Genomic DNA, 23,556 nt, shown 5'->3' with positions numbered 1-23,556 from the left:
GGATATAAAATTAATATTTGGAAATTAATATATTTTCTATATATAAATAAAAATCCGATTGAAGATAAATGTCCTTTTTTCCATTATATTTTATTTTGTTGCTGTAAATTTAATAATAAAAGCATATAAAGAAAGAATAAAACATTACTGAAACATACTAAATTAAGAATTGTACAAATGAAAACAAATTCCTGAATAAAAAGACAACATTGTAAAAGTGTCAGTTGTAAGTTATTAATTTAATGTAATTCTTATATATAGTGTTTTTATGACAATTTTCTTGATGCTCAGCAGTATATTTGTATTTCCTCATTTAATTGTTTAATCAAGAATTTTAAGATGCATATCTAGGTGGTAAAGGCATTTTTTGTCATTAATTTTTAGTTATACTGTAGTCAGCAAATGTTAATCTGTATTATTTTGATTTCTATTGAAATTTTCTGTGTGATCTTGTATATGATCAAGTTCTGATTCTGAAGTCTGATTTGGGTCTGCATTTTAGCTCTGCCTCTTATCAGTTATATGACTTCATTTGTAGAATAATGTAATTGTTATAATCATTAAAAATACATGTAAAAAGTACAGCATGGTGCTTGGCACAGTATGCATGCAAATATTCAGTGCCTTTTTATAATTGAAATAAAATTCTACTTCTAATTAAAAAGAGCTTCCATATAATGAATGATGCTTAATATTAAAAGAATGAAATGAATTGGCCAGATTCTTCAAGGCAGATATCAAATGTCACTTATCCAGAAGCTTACTGTTCTTAATCATCTCAATGAAAAGAGATCCCTTCCTCTGGAGTCCACGCAACCTTATCTGAAATGTTAATAATAAAAGCCAATTTATAATATAATCACTGTTGCTAATGCCTACTTAACAGTGAAAGCACCTTGAGGTCAAGGAATGTGTGTCAGACTCTCGTATATAGCCCCAGGTACCAGGTATATAGTAAGTGCTTAATAAATGTTGAATAGAAAGAATATTTTAGGTTATTGAGGGGGATAAAATAATGATTCTGTCAGAGTTCATTCAAAAACCATAACAGATTTTAATGTGGTAAACTAATTTTGACATTTGAAATATTAATTGTAGATGATGAAGCAAAGAGGAAGCTGAAATCAAAGTGTTATTTTACCTATCTCAGACTATAATTTAACACCATAGGGTTCTAATTAAAACTTGCAGATTTTTAAAAAATCTTTATTTTCTCTTCTAGGGTATTCCAGACAGAATCTCATATGAAAACAGTGAGAAAGTCAGAAGTTACAGGTGAATTTGTAACTGTAATCCCTGCTAAATTTGTTTTCTATATAATTTTTCTGTGACTATCTAACCAGATAATTGATATAACTCAATGTCCATCTTATTGTTTAAAAAAAATAACTTCAGCCATGGGGGGCAGGAAGTAAGTTGTTAGTTAATAATTTTATTTTATTGTTATTAAATGTCTGTGTACAATTTTTCTAATGCTTTTATAAGTGTATTGTTGAAAAGCTTTAATCTTTTCTTTATTTACAGAAACAGAAGCAGGAGGAAATGTTCTGTTTATACAGTAAGTAAGAAAAATATGATGCAAATTATACTTTAAAAGTTATTTATTCCTTAAAAAAGTTGTTTATTCCTATTAAATGAAGTGATTTTTAAGTTAATGTTGTTTTTGTTTTTTATTTTGTCTCCCTTTTATGGAATACTTAGGATTAACTCAGGAAACAAATTTTTGCATAATTTAATATACTGCCATAGTTGATAAGTATGTGCTTTGTATAGCTTATCCTTTTAAGAGTGATGAAACACTCTACTTTCATATATAAATCCTTAAATACATCAGCTAGTACAAAACAATAAATACCAACGATCTTCAGATCGTTTTCATTAAATTAGTTTTTCTTATAGTAATATTAATACAAAGATAGTTAAATAACAGTAGAGCTTGAACAAATGAAAAGATGCTTATCTTCATTCATCATAAGAGTAATACAAACTTAGACTACATTGAAATATAATATTTCATCTAATCAGTTAAGAATATGAATAAAATGTCACTCATTGCTAGTGGCTATAAACTGTAGAAAGCAATCGGCAATATAATTCAAAATTTTAAATGCACATCCCCTGTAGCTCAGCAATTTCATGTCAGGAAATTTATCTTAACCAATACATTTGTAAATGTTTAAAATGATGAATATATAAAATTATTCACTGCAGCATTTACTTCAATAGCAAAAGATGTAAAAGACCTAAAAGTCTATCAGGAGCTGGTTAAATAAATTATAGTTTTTCCATCTAATTGACCAGTGTTGAGCTGGAAAAATAAGACTCTATATACTGATACAGAGAAATCTCTAAGCCATGTTACTTAGGCTCCTTACCAATAGCTGCTATTGATAATTTTGGATGCCCTTGCAGAAATTTTATATGTGTATCTAAATGCATGTTTATCTTTTGCTTTAAAAAAAATGAGATCTCTTAATGTCTTGTGTAACACTTTCCACATTGTTACATATAGATCTACCTAAGTCTATTATAATCTATCATATGTCTGTACCAACATTTAGTCAGCTCTCTATTGATGGACATTTGAGTTGTTTCCTTTTACTTACCTTTTTTAAAGGCTAAATAATTTCCTAGAAATGAGTTGCTCTATAGGTCATCCTTAAAAAATATAAGGAGCATGTATTAAATATATTTTTATAGTATTCTTGAAATTAATAAACCATTAAGACCAATCTGGAAAATTCCTTTAATTGCCTTGTAATTTTTTCCACCAGTTTAGGTGAGTCGTTTTTTTAAAGATGACTTTGGAGTTTTCTGCCAGTCACCCTATGAAAACCTTTCACCTTTCCTACTCTTTCAACTATTGTGATTGTTCCTAATTGTCTGGGGTATAGATTTTGAAACCACTTTTTAATTTTTAGGAATGAGAATCCAGAAGATAACTGCTGTGAGATTACTGGTGAGTATGACCAGAATACTCTTCTCATTATATATTTTTCTCTTCATCTGGATTCCTTGGAAAGTAATATGTAAAAGAACCATGGAAAAAAATGTGGAGAGAGAATTGCTACATAAAATCTTTAAAATTTCACAAACAAATTTCTCTCAAACCTATTTTCCTCTTGTTCTCTTGAACTCCCATTCACTCTGTCATTCACTCAAGTCAGGAATTGAGTCCTTTTTGAACTTTTACTTCTTTGCCCCTATTCATTTGGCCCTACTCACTTTCAATTGTCTCCTAAATATCTTGCAAATCTGTTACTTATTCTCTATCCATTCTGCTAGTATTTGAATTCAGGTCCCCACTCTGCTTTCTTGGTCTATTGTATTTAGTTTCTTATCCTTTGATCCATTCTACATGTTTGTAAATCTGATCATATTACCTCCCAGCTTAAAATTGTTCAATGACACTTTATTGCTTACAGGATAAAGCCCACACTCCTTAGCATAAACTTAGAAAGCCTTCTATAATTTGGCTTGTCTTTTTCTCCAACCTTATCTTCTGGCCTTTATAGACATCCTATGCTGTAGCTCATGAATAACTATTTGCAGTTTTCCATGTGGACTTTTTTTCTGCCCAAATTAGTTTGTAAATGCTATTTCCGCTACCTAGAGTGATCTTCCTAATCCAATTTGTCTTTACAGTCTTCTCACCTTTAACTTAACTTTAGTGCTATTCAAAGTCCACAAACTGTTACAGTCCATGACAGAAAAAGAATTTGTGCTAGAATATAAATCAACTATGGCAATAGACTACTGTATAGTTAGCTGACCTTTTTTTTTTTTCTTAGCAAAGCTTTCTTGATGAAGGAAATATTGCATAATTTACATTGGCTGCAGGCTTCTTATCTCATCATGAATTAATTGATAATAAGCAGTTCACAGACTGGCACCATATATTAAGTAGTACTGGCTTGAGTAGAGGCTTCTCTGTCAAAACCAAGGAGTTCAGTCACTAGTTCTGTGTTCTCACAACACTCCTTTTATTTTTCAGTCTATTGTAGAATTTATCATATTGTATTTTAGGTATTCATTTTTGGCTCTTTAATTAAACTCAGAACTCTTTGAGTCCAGAAATTTTGTCCTGTTCTTTGTGCTTTAGTATATAGTTGAGTTTTGGGGCACAGTATTTGTTCAATAAATGAGTGAAAGCTTGATGTATCATTCATCATTCAGTGGAGGTTGCCATAAATTCTATAAAATATTCTAAAGATTTGCCTTTAAACATTTTAAAATGTATTTCTTGTTTTATTATAGCATCTTTTTTATTTCCAAAGTTGTTTGTTACCTAAACCTTTATATTTCATTTCTAAAATATCTTGCAAATCATTCCTTATTTCCATTCTTATTGTCTCTTGTCCTAACATAAACTTCCAATGTGTTGTATCTGAACTATTATAGTAGCTTCCTTATTGGTTTATCTTCTGTTGAATCTACATTTTTCTCTTTCCCCTGAATTATATTTATAAAATGCACATCTCATCATGGGAACATCTAGATTCCTTAACATAGGAAAAAAGATGCTTCAAAATCTTATCCTTGTATTTGAGTCTTATCAGTTGGTACTCTTTACTATGTAACTTCTACTGTCCAGGAAATAAAAATGGAGAAGTGAAGGAGAAAAAGAAGTGGTCCATACTTCCCACCTTTAAAATCTCTACCACATTTTAAAACTATTTGTCATACAGAGACTGTAATAATCAGTGATCTCTCTGTCTCTAAAATTGGACAATTAAGAGCCATAAGGACATAACTGACTATACCTCAATTTTTTAAAAAAGTCTTGGTGAAATTTAATAAGTAAGTCCTTAGGAAGGAGTTAGTAACTGAAAAACCTTAGTAAATGCTTGTAATTGATGAAGCATCTAAGAAAAGGAAAATCAAGGGGCAGGGTATAGCTCAATGGTAGAGTGCATGCCTAGCATGTACGAAGTCTTGGGTTCAATCTCAGTACCTCCTTTTCAATCAATCAGTCAGTCAATCAATCAGTCTAATTACCTCCCTTCTCCCCCACCAAAAAAAAAAGAAAAGGAAAATCAGGCTCTTGGTGATATATTTTTGTCCTTGACTATAGTTTTTCTTTTTACTCAATAGGAATGAACACGTTGCTTTGTGCTCCCATTCAAACCCAGATGCAACAGAGAGAGGTATGAGTTCATGCAAGTCTTTCATATTTTAATCTTCCTTGATACTTAAAATGTTTAAAGCACACAAACATTTAATGGTAATGACATGATTTAGGGATTACTTATCAAAATAGACCAACATAAACTGGAAAAACTTCCTACCTTTCCAGTTAACTAAGAATAGTTAAATCATTGCTGGTTTAAATAGTAGAGAAATATATTAATCATATCTGGACTTCTCAAACGTTAGTGGGCATGTGAATCATTTCAAGATTTTTTTAAAATATAGATTCTTTTCCATTAGATCTGGGGTAGGTCCTGAGATTCTATACTTTTAACAATCTCCTAGGTGATCTAGTGCACTGGTCCACAGACCATACTCTGAGTAGCAAAGAGTTAGACCATGTCCTTACAAATAAAACCACTGCCTTCAAGGAGAATCCAATTCCCAAGAGTATAGAGTGTGCTATAAATTAGCCATCGTGGGGGGGAAGGGTCGGGGGGGGGAAATAAATAAATAAATAAAAATTTAAAAAATTAGCCATCATGCACTTATTCCTTCCAAGTCTTTTTTACTTAGAATGAAAATAACCCTCTAATAAAATAATTTAGAATTTTCATTATAGTTACATTTGATATTGTCAGTCTTTTCATTTTTTAGTCATTCTAGTGGATGTATAATTAACCTTGAACTTTTAATTTGTTCAAAAACACTAAAAATATTCAGACTTTTGAAAAAATTTTAGTAACAAATTACACACTACACACCACACCATTGATTGAAACAAACCAATATATTATGAAACCACTTATGATTGTTTATATAATACTTTTTAAATAGTACATATTGTAAAATATCTTTTTAGAAGTTTACATTTGATCTGACCTCTTATATTTTGCTTTCATTGTAGATTTCAATTACAGAACACAACCATGAAAGGAAACATTCAAATGAACAGACAGTCATCTTTTCAGATGAAAATCAGATGGACCTGACAGCAAGTCACACCGTGATGATTACCAAAGGCCCTTTAGATTGTACCAAAAGTGTAAAGTCCACCAAGATAGATACCACATCATTTCTGGCTAAGTTAAATCTCCACACTGAGGATTCAAGAATGAAAAAAGAATTAAATTTTTCCATGGATCAAAACACTTCTTCAGAAAAGAAAATAAATTTCAATGACTTTGTGAAAAGATTGAAAACAGGAAAATCAAATGCTTCTTCTCCTTTCACAGGACCTGATAAAGAAAATTCTGAGATACCTATTCATTCCAAAGAATCAAATAGGACCTCTTCTATACATCAAATGCATGTATCTGTTAATGTAGATGAAAGTAGCAGTAATATGACTAGAATCTTCAGAGAACAAGATGATGGGATGAATTTTACCCAGTGTCATACAGCCAATATTCAGACTTTGGTTCCCACATCTAGTGAGTCCAGCTTAAGGAAATTTAAAGCTGATGATACTACAATTTATGGTGATGACTTTATGGACTTAACAAGTAACCATACTACACAGATGTTACCTTCAGCAGATAATCTGTCTGAAATAGAAAATCAAACTCAGAATATCATGATGGATGTTTCAACAGGTTATGGAACTAAAGCTCTGGGACAGAAGGCAATCTTTAAGGATAAACTGAATGATGCTTTTCAAGACCCTTCCTTAAACCCTAAATGTGAAATACATGCTACCAGAAATATTGCAGGGACAGAAACTCACACAGTCACACAGGCTTCTAACCAAGATATCAGAACATTGGCCAGGATCCCAGAATTTATTTGTTCCAGTTCAGCTATTCAAGAGTGTAAAACAGTTTTCTATTCTAGTTGTAACGATGCCATGGAACTGACCAAGTGTTTCTCAAGTATGAGAGAGGAGAAAAATTTGCTAAAGCATGACACTGATTATTCTAAAATGTATCCCAATCCAGATGCCATCTCTCTTCTCAGAGAGAAAACTATTTATTCAGGAGAGGATAGCATGGACATTACTAAGAGCCATACAGTTGCAATAGATAATCAGATTTTTAAACAAGATCAGGCAAATGTACAGATAGCAGCTGCACCAGTATCTGAAAAAGAAATGATGCTCCAAAAGCACGTAATTGTGTCAGAGGTTGAGGAAATGAACATAAATTATAGCTCGGTTCCACATGCATCTAAGGAAAGATTACAGCAGAGCCTGGAAAATCCTTTATTTATTTCATTGACTGACAAAAAGACTGAACTCTTCACAGATGAAGATATGGATTTGACTAAAAGTCACACAGCTAACTTAAGAAGTCAGTCTCCTCTTGCATCTTACAGTCTAGCATCTGAGAATATTACTAAATCTCACTCTCACAGCAAAAGCCCTTCAGATGAATGGAAAGAAATGACCAAAGGTCATATTGAACTGACCCAACAACCGAACATAATATCTAAAAACATCCCAACTGACACCTTGGACAAAGAAAAAGATCAAATTTTGAAGATTTCTTCCCATCTTGATAAAGATTCTCCTCAGTCACCTGATACTAACAAGGACATAGCAACAAGCCACGGTATAGTATACTCTGGTGGAGATCTTGATAAACAACTACCACTGAGAAACAGTAGAAATACAGTTTCTTGTGAACAATCTTTGTTTCCTACTACAAAGCCATTATTTTCATCAGAAGAACAATATGCCATGAAAAGTCATATTGCTGTTAACAATCAAACAGTGAAATCTGTACCAGGCCAGAATTCTAAACTACTTGAGCCACTAAGGAAAAGTTCAGGCAATCCCAGGCCCGACTGTTCTCATGACAAGGTAATTGTTTGTTCCGAGGAGGAGCAAAATATGGATCTAACCAAGAGTCACACTGTTGTCATTGGATTTGGTACTTCTGAAGTACTAGAACTGGGTAAGACTAATTTAGAAAACGGTAACAGCCAGCTAACAACAGTAAACAGACAAATAGCCATAAAAGCTGAAAAATGTAATGAAAGTCCTATAGAAAAAACTGGAGTATTTACTTCTAATGATATTATGGATGTGTTGGAGGACAAAAGTGTACAGAAAACTAGTATTCTAAGTGAAAAGCAAGATGTTAAAATTTGTGGAAGGAAAAGTGTTGGCAGACTAAAAATTGATAAGACTATTGTATTTTCAGAGGGAGATGAGAATGACATGGATATCACCAAGAGTTATACAGTGGAGATAAATCATAGACCTTTATTAGATGAACATGATTCCCATTCGATGCCTTTGGCAAGAAGTTCTAAAACTCTTTTGTATACATGTGGGCAGGATGACATGGAGGTCACCAGAAGTCACACAACTGCCATAGAATGTAAAACTGTCTCACCAGATAAAAGAACCACTAGGCCTGTGGACAAAACTGTAATGTTTATAGATAATCATGAGGAACTAGAAATGACAAAGTCCTACACCGTTTTCATTGACTACCAAGCAAAGGAGAGAACTCTGCTTCTAGACAAACCTAACTTTGAACTATTCAAAAGAAAAAGCTCAGAAAAATCAAAAGTGACACCGACTCCTGCTGAGGAAAGTGTTTTCTTTCCAGAGAATAGTGAAAAAGTCAGCCAGCTAACACCACCTGGGGAATGGTCTAATAATGATCCTTTGGAGAAAGCTGTAGCATTTGTAACTGGTGATAATGTGGAAGTGTCTAAATCAACCATTTGTAAAAATGATAAAAATGTACAAAAGCCTGGGTTTCTGAATGAAACTCTATCAGGCAAAAGTCACAGAAGGAAAAGCCTTAGACTCAAAAATGACAAGACCATTGCATTTTCAAAGAATGATAAAAATGATACGGATATCATCCAGAGTTGTACAGTGGAAATAAATAATAAAAGTCCCCTGGAAAATAGAGAGGACTCCCATTTAGTGCCTTTAGAAGGAACTCCTAAAACTATTTTGTATACATGTGGACAGGATGAAATGGAGCTCACCAGAAGTTACACAACTTCCTTAGAATGTAAAACTGTCTCACCAGATAAAAGAACCACTAGGCCTACGGATAAAACTGTAATGTTTGTAGATAATCACAGTGAGCTGGAAGTTACTAAGTCCCACACTGTTTTCATTGATTGTCAAACCACAGAGAAAATACTTCAAGAGTGCCCTAAATTTGGAATAACAAAAGGAAAAATCTTGGGTGTTTCTTTTCCTAAGGATGGTAGCTCTGTTCAAGAAATCACTAAAAAACAAGCACTGGCTGTAGAAAACGAAATTGCTCTTCACACTGAGCAAAAGCATTGTGTGACACCCTTTGTTCCTACTAATGCGTTGTCTAGAGGTCAAGATGAGACAGAAATCAAATTCCATAGCACTGCTGTGGATGAAGAGGTCATGAAAGTTGTAGACCAGGCCTGTACATTGGAAAAAGCCAAAATTGAAAGCTGTCACTTGAATAGTACAGATAGAAGAAATGTGGACTTTACAAACACTCCTGCAGCTGCTAGTTGTGGATCCAGTGATAATTATTCCTGTTTACCTAATGTTATTTCCTTTTTTGATAATTTGGAGGGGAATATCATGTCCTCATGTGATAAAGATGTAAAAGCCAGTCATTGCCCAGTGCAAAATGATCTTACTTATGCAAAAGATTTAGCCAGTAAATATTACTTGAAATCTGAGGGACTGCCTCTCTCTGCTCCTTGTTCTTTGTTAGAGAATGAAAAAGTTGTTCAATCCAACACCCAAGGACAGTTAGACAGTGTCACAACAGTGCCCAAAGATCAAGATCTGATTAAGGAACCCCAAAACCTATTAGCTAATGAAACTTTCATATGTGGTGAAGATGTGGGGGAAATGACTAAATTTAACTCAAAACAAGTATCTTTTAAGCTTCCAAAGAATCAGATGGAGGCCTTTGTTGATAATGTGGAACATAGTTTAAAGAAGACCTTTGTTGGTAATGTTTGTGTTGCTTCTCAGCATCATCTGTCAACTCGGCTACCACCATTACCTCAACAAGGGCAGAATATTGTCAATAAAGATGAAGCAGTATTGTCTAAAGATGGAAATAAGAATTTAAATATTAGAGGAAATTCCTCTGTACCCACATGTGAAAATGAGTCTGAAATGCTCAATGAGAAACAGTTTACCATAGCCTGTAAAAAAGAACTGAAGAAAAATATTGAAACAGCTAAATGTAACACAGCTATAGATTTCCACAGTAATTCAGACTTGACTAAGCAGCTTATTCAAACTCATATCAATCCTAGAGAAGTATCAGATTCTATAATTTCATCCAATGCTGCAACTTTCAGTAGTGTCAAACCAACTCTGAATAGTTTGAATGAGAAAACTGAAGAATTTTTAGATTTCCAACCTGTTCGTACACCACCTTCTCCAAAACAATTACGTGACTTAGTAAATAAGGCACACAGTGATACAAGTATAATGCAAGCCACAGAAATAGATAATATTAACATAGTGTCTAGCAATGTTAAAGATGATAGAGATGAAGAAAATAAAGTTTCTCACAGTGGAGCTGAAACCAACTCTGTACCGTTAATGACAGTTGTAAAAGATAAAGTAAGGAGATGTTCTTTGGGAATATTTTTGCCCAGATTGCCAAATAAGAGAAATTGTAGTGTCACTGGTACTCATGATCTGAAACAGAGTCCAGCAGACTCTACTGATTTAAGTCGTTTAGAAACTCAGGCAGTCTCCAGTAAGGATTCAGGCATTGGATTTGTTGTAGCTAAACTGAACTTAAGTCCATCTCAGTATATAAATGAGGAAAATCTTCCTATATATCCTGGTGAGATTAATTCCTCAGACTCAATTAGCATAGATACTGAGGAAAAGGCTTTGACTGAACCATGCCAAAAAGAGATTTCACCATACGAAAATAAAATGGAAGAAACCTGCAATAACCAAAAAAGAACCTGGGTACAAGAAGAAGATGATGATATTCAGAATGAGAAGAAAATCAGAAAAAGTGAGATTAGGTTTAGTGGTGCTGCACAAGATCAGGAGGTAAGCTCTGTCTTGAACTAAGAAATGCTCTTGATTTTTTAAAAAATTGAGTATTCTTGAATTTTAGTTTTAATCTTGGGTAAGCAGGAATTGATTATTTCCAACTATAGGCCTGGAGAAATATTCCTATGCAGAGTCTTAAGAAATTCATTGACTGGCAGGTAGACTTAAACACAATTTGAAGTGACAAATGGTCACAAAAAAATGAAGTGGAAAGTAGTACAAAAACTAATGTTGAAATTGTGTAGTTAATTCTAAATATTCTGTCACTTCTAGTGATTTGTCATTGTGGCTTTGCATATGAGAATCTCTAGGGTATATGTAATTGGAAAAGTCACCTTCAGTGTTAAAATATTGGAGGGTAAGGGGGAGGGTATAGCTCAGAAATAGAGTGCATGACTAGCAATCAATGGGGTTCTGGGTTCAGTCCCCAGTACCTCCATTTTAAAAAAACCTAATTATCTCCCCCACCCCCCCAAAAAAGTTTACGGTATATGTCAATTATATCAATAAAACTAGAAGGGGAAAAATAATTATTAAAAAATACTGGAGGGTAAAAAGCTTTTTTATTATGCAAACTGCATAAAGAAAAGCTTAACTGAATTTTCTTGGCCAACGAGAAAATATAGAAGCTAAGTCCATTTCTTTTGAGAATGGAAGAATGCCTAGATCAAGCCCAGTATCTCAAAGAGAGTAAGTGAGATTTTGTGTTTCTTAAAAAAAAGTAATAGATTTTAAAAGTTGAGGGAACACTGATCTGAATAACTTGGAGATGATACAACTTGTCACTCAAGCTGATTTTTACAGGTGGAGAAATAAAGATTAGAAAGTGTTTTAAGGATCATAGAAAACAAAGTTTAAACTCTGTTAAGAAATATGTAAGTAAGCTTAGAAAATGATTTCAGTGAGTCTGTAAGGCAAGGTTCTGAGGAAATTGTTCATCTATGAAGCTTTGAGAAAGTAACAGTAATATAAAATGTGTAACTGAATAGGTTCTATGAAAATTAGTATTATTTTGTTTAGTAAACATTTATTGAGTATCTTTTGTGTCCTGCATACTGCTTAGGTCCTGGGAATGCATCCATGAGAATTTACAGACAAAAATCTGTTCCCATGGAGCTTACATTCTGCCATTGAGACAAAGAATATATTATCGTTAAAAACATAAATAAGTTGGTAGATGAAAATGGCATTTAAAGCTGTAAAGTTAAATGGTTAAAATGGTAAAAATAGAACCATATGACCTATTTGACTTCAGCTAAAGGAGTCTTGGTCACCTGAGAAAGGAAGTACTAAAGCCTGGAAATAAGTTTCTTCTCTGTACTCTAGACAAGGCTACCATATACAGCCAATATTCTGTTCTGGTTTTCTGCCCATGGTAGCCCTGACCCCTATGGCTTGTAGTTGAATAATTGGATACATCAACATTTGGTAGCTCATAGAATCTGGTGATAACCTAGATGCCTCTGAGAAACAATTTGCCTGTACAGTATAATGCACAAAGTTATTTCCATTTATTTTTAAATACAGCTACTTTGAACTCTAAGCCTAGTTACTTATTCTAATTGTTTACTAAGGTGTTTTGTATGATTATAGATAAATTTTATGTTAGAAGTAGTATTTCCGTTAGCATTTAACAAACATTTAATCTTTATAAGTATAGCATCATGATTTTACCTGTATGATGTTCCTTTTTTGATCATTTCAGATTTTTGATCACCATGATGAAGGGGACATAGATAAAAATGCTGACAGTGTATTGATAAAAAGCCTAAGCAGGACCCCATCTAGTTGCAGCAGTTCTCTGGATTCGATCAAGGCTGATGGGACCTCTCTGGACTTTAGCAGTAAGACCTTCATGAAGACTAAATAACAGAAGTCGTCTGCTTCCTTAACCAATAATAAGTGTATTTAATTCAGGAGAAATTTGAAATTTGTATAAGCTTTTTGGGAGTTATAAATAGTTGATAAGTAAAATATTTAGTTTATTTTTATTCTTAGTTATTTTAATAAATTGAGAAATGTTATACCACAAGAATGATTTTCTTAAGAGGCTTATAATTAGTAGAGAAACATGGAATGGAGGCTTAAAACTGTAATACACTTTGCCCTGCAAATGACTGTCTTCCCAGAAAGATCCCAGCAGATAGCTTCAGGAGCATGAACCACACATAAATCTGAACAACTAAAATTAAGTATACAATTTAATTTTGGATTGTTCATCACCTGAATTTGCTTTACTTCTAGCGCACCCTAATAGTCAAATGGAATCACAGTTTCTCGGAGACACCATTTGTGAAGAGAGCTTGAAGGAGGTATATTAAAGTATTTCTCATTTTTAACGTAACTAATTTCCTTGTTTTGTCTTTTCTTGTTTTTTCTTTTTTATTTATTATATTTTGTTTTTTCTTGTTTAATTTTTAAAAAATCATTAAATATTTCAAATATATAGAAAACTAACTTATTTTTTGTTAAGGACCCAACATGACAATTTATTATATGGAGTAGAAATCATGATTGGAAGACCTGTTTTATTATTTTTTTCCCAATTCTACTGTTACTGAGTAACCTTAAGAAATACTGTTAGATAAAATCTGCTCATGTATAGCCTATAAATATCTGGATAATATTTCCGCAAATAAATCTGAAGTATTTTAAGCTACTTAGAAACAAATGAGGTGGTTATAGTCAAGATGAGCTCACCTTGAATGATCATGCAAACTTTTTTTTCTTTCCTCAGAAACTCAAAGATGGAAGAATAACAATAAAGGAGTTCTTTATACTTCTTCAGGTCCACATTCTGATACAGAAACCCCGACAGAGCAATCTCCCGGCCAAAGTAAGTTCAGTTTCTTGACAAAATAGTTACCTCAGTTAAAATATATTGCACTTGTTTACTAAACTGCATCAAAACCAGTATTTATTAAAAAAACAAAGGATCAAAGGAAGCAAATTTTCCTACAGAAAGTTTTCCCATAGAAGGTACATTTGGGTTTAAAAAGGTAGAAATATTTTTTCTCATTTCTTGCCGTCTATTTTGTCTTTTATACTTTTTCCTGAACATGTACTTCTTCCTATTATTATGAAAACTAGAGTATAGCAGAAGTTTTTAATAAACATTTTTCAAATTCAAAAATATATACGATCATAGCTTAAGAAATACAATCAACAAACTCAGTTTTAAAAATTAATAGAAAAACTTTTATCACTTACAAAATTAAATAATATTTTTTCAACTTAAGTCTGTCAAATATTTTTTTTAATTAGTTATGCTGTTGGCCATGAAGAAAATGTTAACAAATGGAAAAAAATGGAGATTTCATGGACATTATAATCTGATCTTAGTTCAATAAAATTAGAACTAATAAAAGCACTAAAACATCTTAGCTTCTTGGAAATTAAGAAACACATTTCTAGATAACTCTTATATCAAAAAGAAAATCAAAACTATTTAGAAAGCAAGTAAAGTAGAACATTTAATAGCAAATCTATGGGATATACAGCAAAAAATAATACTTAGCAGGAAATTCAAAACTTTAGATAACTGTTATAGAAGAGAACCTAAAAATAAAGTGCTTTTTAATACTCACTTTAAGAAGTTGGAAAATGAACAATAAAATAACATTCATACAAAAGGCAGGAAGACAGAATTAAAGCAGGTAGATGGTAAAGTTAATGATACAGAAAACAAAAATTAGTAGGAAAGATAACAAATCCAAAACCTGGTACTTTGGAAAGACAATAAAATAAGAAAACTGTTAGTCTAATTAAGAAAAAGGAGAAAGCTAAAATACAGATGAGTGAGAAAGAAGACATGTCCACAGATTAAAAAAATTTTTTAAAATTCATCAACTATGATGACAAATTTTAAGACCTAGATGATTTTTTAGAAGAATATAAATTACCAGAATTAACCCAAGAACTGGAAAACTCATTAACTACCACTGAAATTTTTATTTTACAATTTACCATTAAAATTGTCACCAAGACCTGATGAGTTCTAACTTTCAAAGAATAGAGACACACATACATGAACATTTGGTTTATGACAAAGATGCCCCTGCAGAAAAGTGGTCTTTTCTATTACTGGTGTTGCACCAGTTGAATATCCACAGGGAAAAAAAATGAACCTTGATCCATACTTCACGCTATACATAAAAATCAATTCTATATAATACTACAAAGCACAATTGACAAAATTAAAAATTGAACTTCCTCAAAATTTAAAACTTGTGTGCTTCATCAAGAAAGTGAAAAGACAACCCACAGAATGGGAGAAAACATTTGCAAATCATACATCTTATAAGAGACTTGTATCCAAAATATGTCAAGAACTCTTTCTACTCAAAAAAGACAACCCAATTAAAAATAGTCAAAGATCAGAACACACATTTCTCCAGAGAAGATATGCAAATGGCCAATAAACACAAGAAGACATGTTAAGCATCATTAATCATTAAGGAAATGCAAATTAAAATTAGTTACTACTTCACACTCACTAGGATGGCTTTAGTCAAAAAGACAGAAAATAACAAATGTTGACAACGACGTGGAGAAATTGGAATTTTCATACATTGCTGGTAGGAATGTAAAACAGTACAGTGACTTTGGAAAACAGTTGAGTATTTCCTCAAAAAGTTACACACACAAGTAACATGACCCAGCAGTTCCACTTCTAGATATATACCCAAGAGAACTAAATATATACATCTACAAAAAAAAATTTTCCATGAGCTTATTTATAATAGCTGGAAAGAGAACTGATTAGGGGCTATAATGGGGGTGGAGGAGAATGGGGAATGACAACTAATGGGTACAGGATTTCTTTCAGGGGAATGAAAATGCTTTAAAATTAGCTTGTGGTTGATGGTTGCACAGCTCTATAAATAGATTTTAAAAATCATTTAATTGTATACTTAAATGAGTGAATTATATGACGTATAAATTAAATCAATAAAGCTGTTTAGAAAAATCAGTTACAGGAGGATTGTATATCTAAACATGAAATCAAATCAAAATCAAAAATGGCAACTGGGAAGATAGGCATGCATCTTTTGGGTCCCCAACCTCATTATTTTTATCACCATAGTACCCCTTCCCACTAGAATCCCCTTGCCTCAGCTGTAGATGGGGAGTAGAAAGGTGCCTAGGTATGCATCCAGAGTCTACACCAGAGTCTGCACCTGTCTCAGGAAAAGTAGGAGGAGTACCAGGGGACCAGGATAAAACAGAGGGGAAGAGTAGGAAAAGAGAGGATGCTGACAGAGTAGAAGAGGGAGAGGATATACGTCAGGAGCTACCCTTTGAGAGTGTGTATCTTCCCCTTTCTTTTCAGGCCTTGCAGAGGCCAGGAGGGTCAGTGTTAGGGAAATAGGTCTAGGAACAAACCCATCAAGATGAAAAGAGAGATCATGCTATCTCAGGAGAGAAATTTTAAAATCCCAAAGTAGAGAAAAGACAAAGAGATGGAGTATGTATGGGCCATGTAAAATGAGGTTTACAGCTGTGAGTATCTATTCCAGAACTTGTATAACTGTGAGTCTCTTTTAGGGTGGAACTGGGGAGAGTGTTCTTGAGGCAGCCTGGGAAGATGTGTGGCAGCCCTCATAGATACATGTACAGCACCCATATGTTTATGTACAGCACCCACATATGCGAGTGCAGTTGCAGGAGCTCAGCTGGCAACACCAGCAAAAGGTATTATGTAGAAAAACTGAATTACTATATTGTGTAACAGGAACTAGCATAGTGTTTTAGGTCAGTTATACTTCAGAAACAAACTCATAAAAAGGATCATATTTGTGGTTACCAGAGGTGGGCAGTGAGGGCAGGGGGAATTAGATCAAGACCGTCAAAAGGTACTAGGATGTAAGGTATTAAGTGATAAACGACAAAAGTTGTTAAGAGAGCAAATCTTAAGAGTTCTCATCACAAGGAGAAACTTTTTTTCCTTTAATTTTGTATCTATGTGAGATAATGGATGTTCACTAAACTTACTGTGATAATCATTTCATGATAAATGTAAATCCATTATGCTGTAAACCTTATACAGTGCTATATGTCAATTATATATCAGTAAAACTGAAAGAAAGAAAAAAAAGTGCTATGGTAGCACCGCCTAACCTCCTGCATGCCCAAGGAATGGCTCAGGTCAAAATACTATAACTTACACCCTTTCGGTGAGGTCGAGAACTATTGCACGTACTCCTACCTGGCCTGAAATACCCAAGACCTGATTGTGCATCCACTTAATCAAACTAGGTAAGTCAAGGGAAGAGGGTGGCTTATGCCCATAGTCCTGGGCTCAAGGTGCAGCAGATTGACCCATATACTGCATACAGCATGGGCAACTGCATCCATTATGCACACACAGTTCATGAGCCTAATATCTACTACTGAATATCCACTGGCACTTGCATTTTCTGGGTGAATCTCTGGGAACGTGGTCCTGTGTTTCACTTTGTGGTTATGAAGATTCAAGAGGAACCTACTGTTTTTTGAAAAACCTTAACTAATGTAGGAATTTTCAAACATACACAAAAATAGATAATAGTTTAATGAACTCCTCATCTATCCATCACCAAACTTCAAAAATTGTCAACTCTTATCTCTGCAGTCTCCTATCTGTCTTTATTTTGAAGCAAATTGCAAGCATCAGTGGTAGAGTGCATGCTTAGCATGCGTGAAGTGCTGCGTTCAAATCCCAGTGCCTCCATTTTTTAAAAAAGTAATAATAAATAAATAAATAAACCTAATTACCTCTCCTCCCCCTCAAAAAAAACCCCAACCAACAGCAACAAAATTGCATCCCAAATGAAGTCCAAACATTATAAATAGTTGATATCAATCTCTAAATTGTCTTTTAAAGTATAAGGTCCCCTTCTTACTAAGGTAGGTCCCCATCTCTCTCTCCTCTCTTTTTTTATAATGACAAAACCAGGTTTTTCTGTGGTAAGTATGGGTGGATTTTGCCCGTTATGCATAGCCAAACTTTCATTTTAATGCACTCCCCTGTCTTGTATTTTTGTAAATTGGCAGAAGTTTTATCAGGTTAAGGTTTTTCTTTCAGGTTTACTTTTTAGTTGTACTTCCATCAAAAGATAATGTCTATTGATGATGTATGTGATGATCAACCATCAGTGATCATTATCTAGATCTGATAATTCATTATGACTTGTAAAGTAGTGATATCCTAATTTTATCATCTTTTTCATTTATTGTCCAAATACTTCTGTAAAGAGAAATATTCCTTTACCAAGTATCTGGCTCCTATATGAAAGACAACTAGCTTTTTTCCCAAGGAAGCCTGATTTCTTTGAGAAAGTAGTGTTTAAAAAAACACAATCTGAAGGGAGGGTAATAGCTTAGTGGTAAAGCTTAGAATGCACATGTTCTGGGTTCAATCCCCAGTACCTCCATTAAAAAGAATAATAGTAATTTTTAAAAATATTTTTAAAGCGTCAAAAAAACCAATCTGGGTTCTAGTGTTGCCATTTCTTTTTGAGCCAGTGCATAGAGATTTGATTTTTATTTATACATTTAGCCTTAAAAATACTTTTTAAGAAAGAGAGTCAACTTCAGTTATAAATGCTTTTAGTACTTTCTTAGCACACATGTTATAAGCTGTGTTACGGACAGAGAAAGGAAATTAAAATTTCATTCTTATTTCTTCTTAGCAGCTAAAAGGAGAGAATGAGAGGAAACTAACATTTGTTAGATTACTTTAGTAGGCCCTGAACTTTCGTACCTTTTTTAAAAAAAACTTTTACTTTAATCTTTTTTATTTCTTATTTTTCAGTTTTGGTAGGTAGGATTGTTACAGTTTGACTGCACACATACAACATATTGCATGTAAATACACAGTATACTGCATATTTTTTAAATTTTACATGTATGTTCTGTTCATTGTTTCAAAGAACGTTTAGAACTTTAGCTTTTTAAACTTACATAGTTATCAAAGGAATAAAGCCAACCACAAAATAAGAATTAATTCAAAAAGATACATGTTCCCCACTATTAACAGCAACATTATTTATAATTGCCAAGATATGGAAGCATCCTAAGTGCACATCAATAGATGAGTAGATAAAGAAGATGCAGCATATATATGTAATGGAGTACAACTCAAAATCTTAAGAGACTGGTCAATATTGTGCCCATTTTATAGATGAGGAGACCAAAACTTAGAGTGGTAGAATGGCTTATTCTTTGCCACACTGCCTATGAATAATGGACAGTCATGGGGTTTGTTTGATTTGGTTTTTACATGTAATAAGCTGAGTTGGTTTTCTCAATACTACATGAAGGACATCAAAAGTCATTGGATTAGAGCTACAAGACATTTAAAAAATAACTGGTGGGGTGGGAAAGGACAGACTGGGATTTCAAAATTTGTAGATACTGACAGGCATATGCAGAACAGATAACCAAGATTATACGGTATAGCACAGGGAAGTATATACAAGATCTTGTGGTAGCTCACAGCGAAAAAATGTGACAATGAATATATGTATGTTCATGTATAATTGAAAAATTGTGCTCTACACTGGAATTTGACACAACATTGTAAAATGACTATAACTTAATAAAAAATGTTAAAAATAAAATAAAATAAAAAACAACTAAATTTTTACTGCCTTACTTTATATAAGCTAGAAAGTTTAACTTCAACCTGGGATAGAAGTAAGGATTAGGGCTAGGAAATGAGAATAGAAAAGGATAACCTGGGAAACTGAAGTCTTTTTTCTTTCTTTTAATGAAGAGTTTCCTGGTAAGTTTGAATTTTCAGGTATTGATGTTTTTAAAAATAATACATAGCTATTTTCCTTTTTCCCTCAGCTTTATTGATATATAATTGACAAGTAATGCAGTTTTGGGGTTTTTTTTGAAGTATAGTCAGTTGCAGTCTGTCCGTTTCTGGTGTACAGCATAATGTTTTAGTCATGCATATATATATTCGTTTTCATTAATAGATTACTATAAGGTATTGAAAATAGTTCCCTGTTCTATACAGAATTTATTGTTTATCTATTTTATATATAGTAGTTAGTATCGGCAAATCTCGAAATTCCAATTTATCCCTTTCCACCCCCTTTCCCTCGCCTTGGTAACCATAATTTTTTTCTATGTCTGAGTCTGTTTCTGTTTTGTAAATAGTTTCTTTGTCTTTTTTTTTTTTTTAGATTCCACATATAAGTGATATATGGTATTTTTCTTTCTCTTTCTGGCTTACTTCACTTAGAATGATGATCTCCAAGTCCATTCATGTTGCTGCAAATGGCATTATTTTCTTTTTTATATTTGAGTAGTAGTCCATTGTATGAGTATACCACAACTTCTTTATCCAGTCATCTGTTGATGGACATTTAGGTTGTTTCCATGTCTTGGCTATTGTAAATGGTGCTGCTATGAACATTGGGGTGCATGTATCTTTTTGAATTAAGGTTCCCTCTGGATATATGCCCAGGAGTGGGACTGCTGGATCATATGGTAAGTCTGTTTTTCAGTCTTTTGAGGACTCTCCGTACTGTTTTCAATAACAGCTGCAACAAACTACATTCCCATCAACAGTGTAGGGCGGCTCCCTTTTCTTGGAAACAGTTCTTAAACATGGTTTTGTCTTTGAAATACCAGTTTTGAGGGACTGATTTTTTTTTCCAGTTTACTATAAACACACCACCTACTCCAGAAGACCTGATGTTAAGTCAGTATGTTTACCGACCCAAGGTACAGATTTATAGAGAAGATTGTGAAGCTCTTCGCCAGAAGATTGATGAGTATGAAAGTTTTCATTTTTTGTATCTTATTGGATGGGTGAATAATCTGTGTGGCAAGGTTTTGATTAGAATAACAACAGCATAGGAAAAGTTAATGACAGTATAATATGATACGTGGGAAAGAGTTTCAGCTTTGTATCCTGACTATAACACTAGCTGTGTAACCTTATGTAAGCCCTTTAGCCTTCATTTCCGCATTTACCAATTGGGAATAATAATACCTACTTAGTAGGTAGAAATGAGCAGTAGAAATACTGTATATAAAGTTTTCATGCCATTCTTTGCCAAAAGTAGGTCCTTAATAAACAATAATTATCAGATTATGAGATCATAAATTGATTGTAAATGAACATCTTTAAAAAAAGTTAGTACCCTTTAGAGATTTATATATAGTGCCTAAAATCAAGATTGCCTTTGGGTTTATAATTTTATCACAATTGCCTTTGCTTTGCTTTTATAAAAGAACATGGTTTTTACTCAGAATATAGTCCAGTGGTTTTGGTTTGGTATAAGAAGATGCTGCAAACTAATTTACAAATTAGGTATATCTAGATTCAAGCAGGTAAATGAGGACTTGCAACCCAAAACAATGTTTATGTCATACTTATCTAGAACTATTGAACTAAATTTGAACCAATCTAACAAACAGAAAAATAAAATAATCTTTTAAGAATCATGTGGTTTTAAAACTTTTGGTGGTAAGCACACTGTAGTATACACAAATTTCAAAATACAATGCACATGTGAAACTTATATAGTGTTATGAACCAATGTTACTTCAATAAATAAAAATAATTAAATTGAAAAGAATTACGTAGTTTTAAAACTAGAAATTTAAGATGCTGTTAAATTATAATACTGCAGATTTGCCTTATTCTGGTTTGTTCATTCACCAAATATGTATCAAGTACCTACAGTGTGCCAGTCACTGTACTAAGTCCTGAGCTTCATCACTGAACAAGTTCTTCATGTTTAAATGATTTGTCTGAGAATGTTTTGTTTTGAATGACATAGGAAGGCTCTTGCATATAATGAAAATTCTGTTTAGATGTGCCCTGCTGTTTGACTTTGCACCTCTGTGCCTGTATGTAATATCTTCCTACACTAATGAAAATTTATTTCTTCTGCTTATTAACAAGAGACTTATATATAACTTTGCTACTTTTAGTAATGTTATTCTATAAAAGTGAGACAAGACTTTGAACTGAATTGGGAACTTTTACTTAAAATAATAACTACAACATCACAATTATGCATTCACAGGCCTTAAGGATTCTTTGTAAGCATTTTGGAACAAGTTGAAGCATTGAGATGAGCATTCTATTTGGGAGGGAAGTTTTTTTGAATCATAACATTCTTGAACTGTTCTACAATTGCTGAAATACTCAGGCTGGCTACTGTTCCTGAGTGAATTCTCTTTATGTAGAAAAGAATTAAGAAGAATTAAATTAAGTATGCCTGTAGATCTTAGTTGATTCATTCTGGCTGACTTCTGAACTCTGTGCTAATTAACTTTTCTGTATTTTAGATTAAAGCTTTCTGCACTGAATCAAGATAAACTGTTGACTGATGTAAATAGGAACCTCTGGGAAAAAATGAGACACTGCTCTGATGAGGAGGTACTTTTGTCTCATTTTCTGAATGCAAATCAATATAGACATTTTGAACAATGTTTATTGTGAAATTTGTGTTATTTGATAAATTAGTGATGAATTCTTTAATTACTTCTCAGATATAGTATGTTAACAAGGCATTATTTAGTTATACATAAATGGTTGTTAATATATAATCTTTCCAAACCTTAAGTGATTAGTTTAATATGTAAAATATATTTGAAATTTATTTAAAGTTCCCTCCTTCTTGTTTGCCTTTCATTCAGATTTAGATGATGGAAAGATCTATTTTAAATGATTAAATAATAAGCAACTAATTTTATATGTACCCTAATATATTTAAGCAGTTTTATTAACTAAGAGCCTGTCATTTTCTAATTTGTAATATAAGTGAATTAAAAGCAGAAATTAAAATTGAAATCTTTGATTCTGTTCTTAAACTATTAAGTGGAATTAAATTTACAAATTAGAAGCCTTAGGAATTAGAGGCTAGGATGGGCAAAGTTCAGCATGTAGCAGCTGTAGCAGCCTTCCCAGACCATTTGCCTTTTTTAACATTTGTTTTGGTGCAGTGTAGCCTTTGACTTTCCCTTACAGCTAAAGGCCTTTGGAATTCATCTGAACAAAATAAAATCACGTTTTACCAAGATGACTAAAGTCTTCACTCACCAAGGAAAAGTGGCTCTATACAGCAAGCTGGTGCAGTCAGCTCAGGTAATGTGAGACAGTTAAGAGCTTAGAAAGATCTATTAAAGTTACTTTATAGTGGCTGTGGAATATGAAGAATGTTCCTTAGGAGATATGTGAATGAGAGTCTTAGGTTAACTTAAAATTGTTCATAAGAGATGGGGTTAAATTTATCAAAAATAGCAAATCCTGGCATCTTGAGTAATTCTAGAATATATTTACTAATTTGGGCCTATGTCTTATCTCAAATTTGTTATCCATTATATATATTGAAATGTAAAAATATAGGATTCTGATCTTCCATTGCTAAGGACTATGCTGTAGTATTATCTTCCTCAGAGTCCATACACAGCTGTGTAAATAT

General features: G+C 32.9%; 1 protein-coding gene across 3 annotated transcripts in view; it reads left to right on the top strand.

Moving 5' to 3' along the window:
* The window catches only part of KNL1 (kinetochore scaffold 1), a 48,285-nt gene that overhangs the window by 12,098 nt on the left and 12,631 nt on the right, over positions 1 to 23,556 (top strand). For all 3 annotated transcript variants that reach the window (XM_006201650.4, XM_072962666.1, XM_072962665.1), the window contains 11 exons: positions 1,223 to 1,275; positions 1,525 to 1,558; positions 2,922 to 2,959; positions 5,095 to 5,147; positions 6,038 to 11,116; positions 12,825 to 12,963; positions 13,364 to 13,431; positions 13,857 to 13,955; positions 20,777 to 20,892; positions 22,421 to 22,511; positions 23,103 to 23,219. In XM_006201650.4, coding sequence (XP_006201712.2) covers positions 1,223 to 1,275; positions 1,525 to 1,558; positions 2,922 to 2,959; positions 5,095 to 5,147; positions 6,038 to 11,116; positions 12,825 to 12,963; positions 13,364 to 13,431; positions 13,857 to 13,955; positions 20,777 to 20,892; positions 22,421 to 22,511; positions 23,103 to 23,219 — 5,887 coding nt within the window. The remainder of the gene's footprint in view (positions 1 to 1,222; positions 1,276 to 1,524; positions 1,559 to 2,921; positions 2,960 to 5,094; positions 5,148 to 6,037; positions 11,117 to 12,824; positions 12,964 to 13,363; positions 13,432 to 13,856; positions 13,956 to 20,776; positions 20,893 to 22,420; positions 22,512 to 23,102; positions 23,220 to 23,556) is intronic.

Source organism: Vicugna pacos, chromosome 6, assembly GCF_048564905.1.
Source record: "Vicugna pacos chromosome 6, VicPac4, whole genome shotgun sequence".
NCBI lineage: Eukaryota > Metazoa > Chordata > Mammalia > Artiodactyla > Camelidae > Vicugna > Vicugna pacos.
Note: the sequence above shows the minus strand (reverse complement) of the source record. Positions and strands in the feature narration are given on the sequence as shown.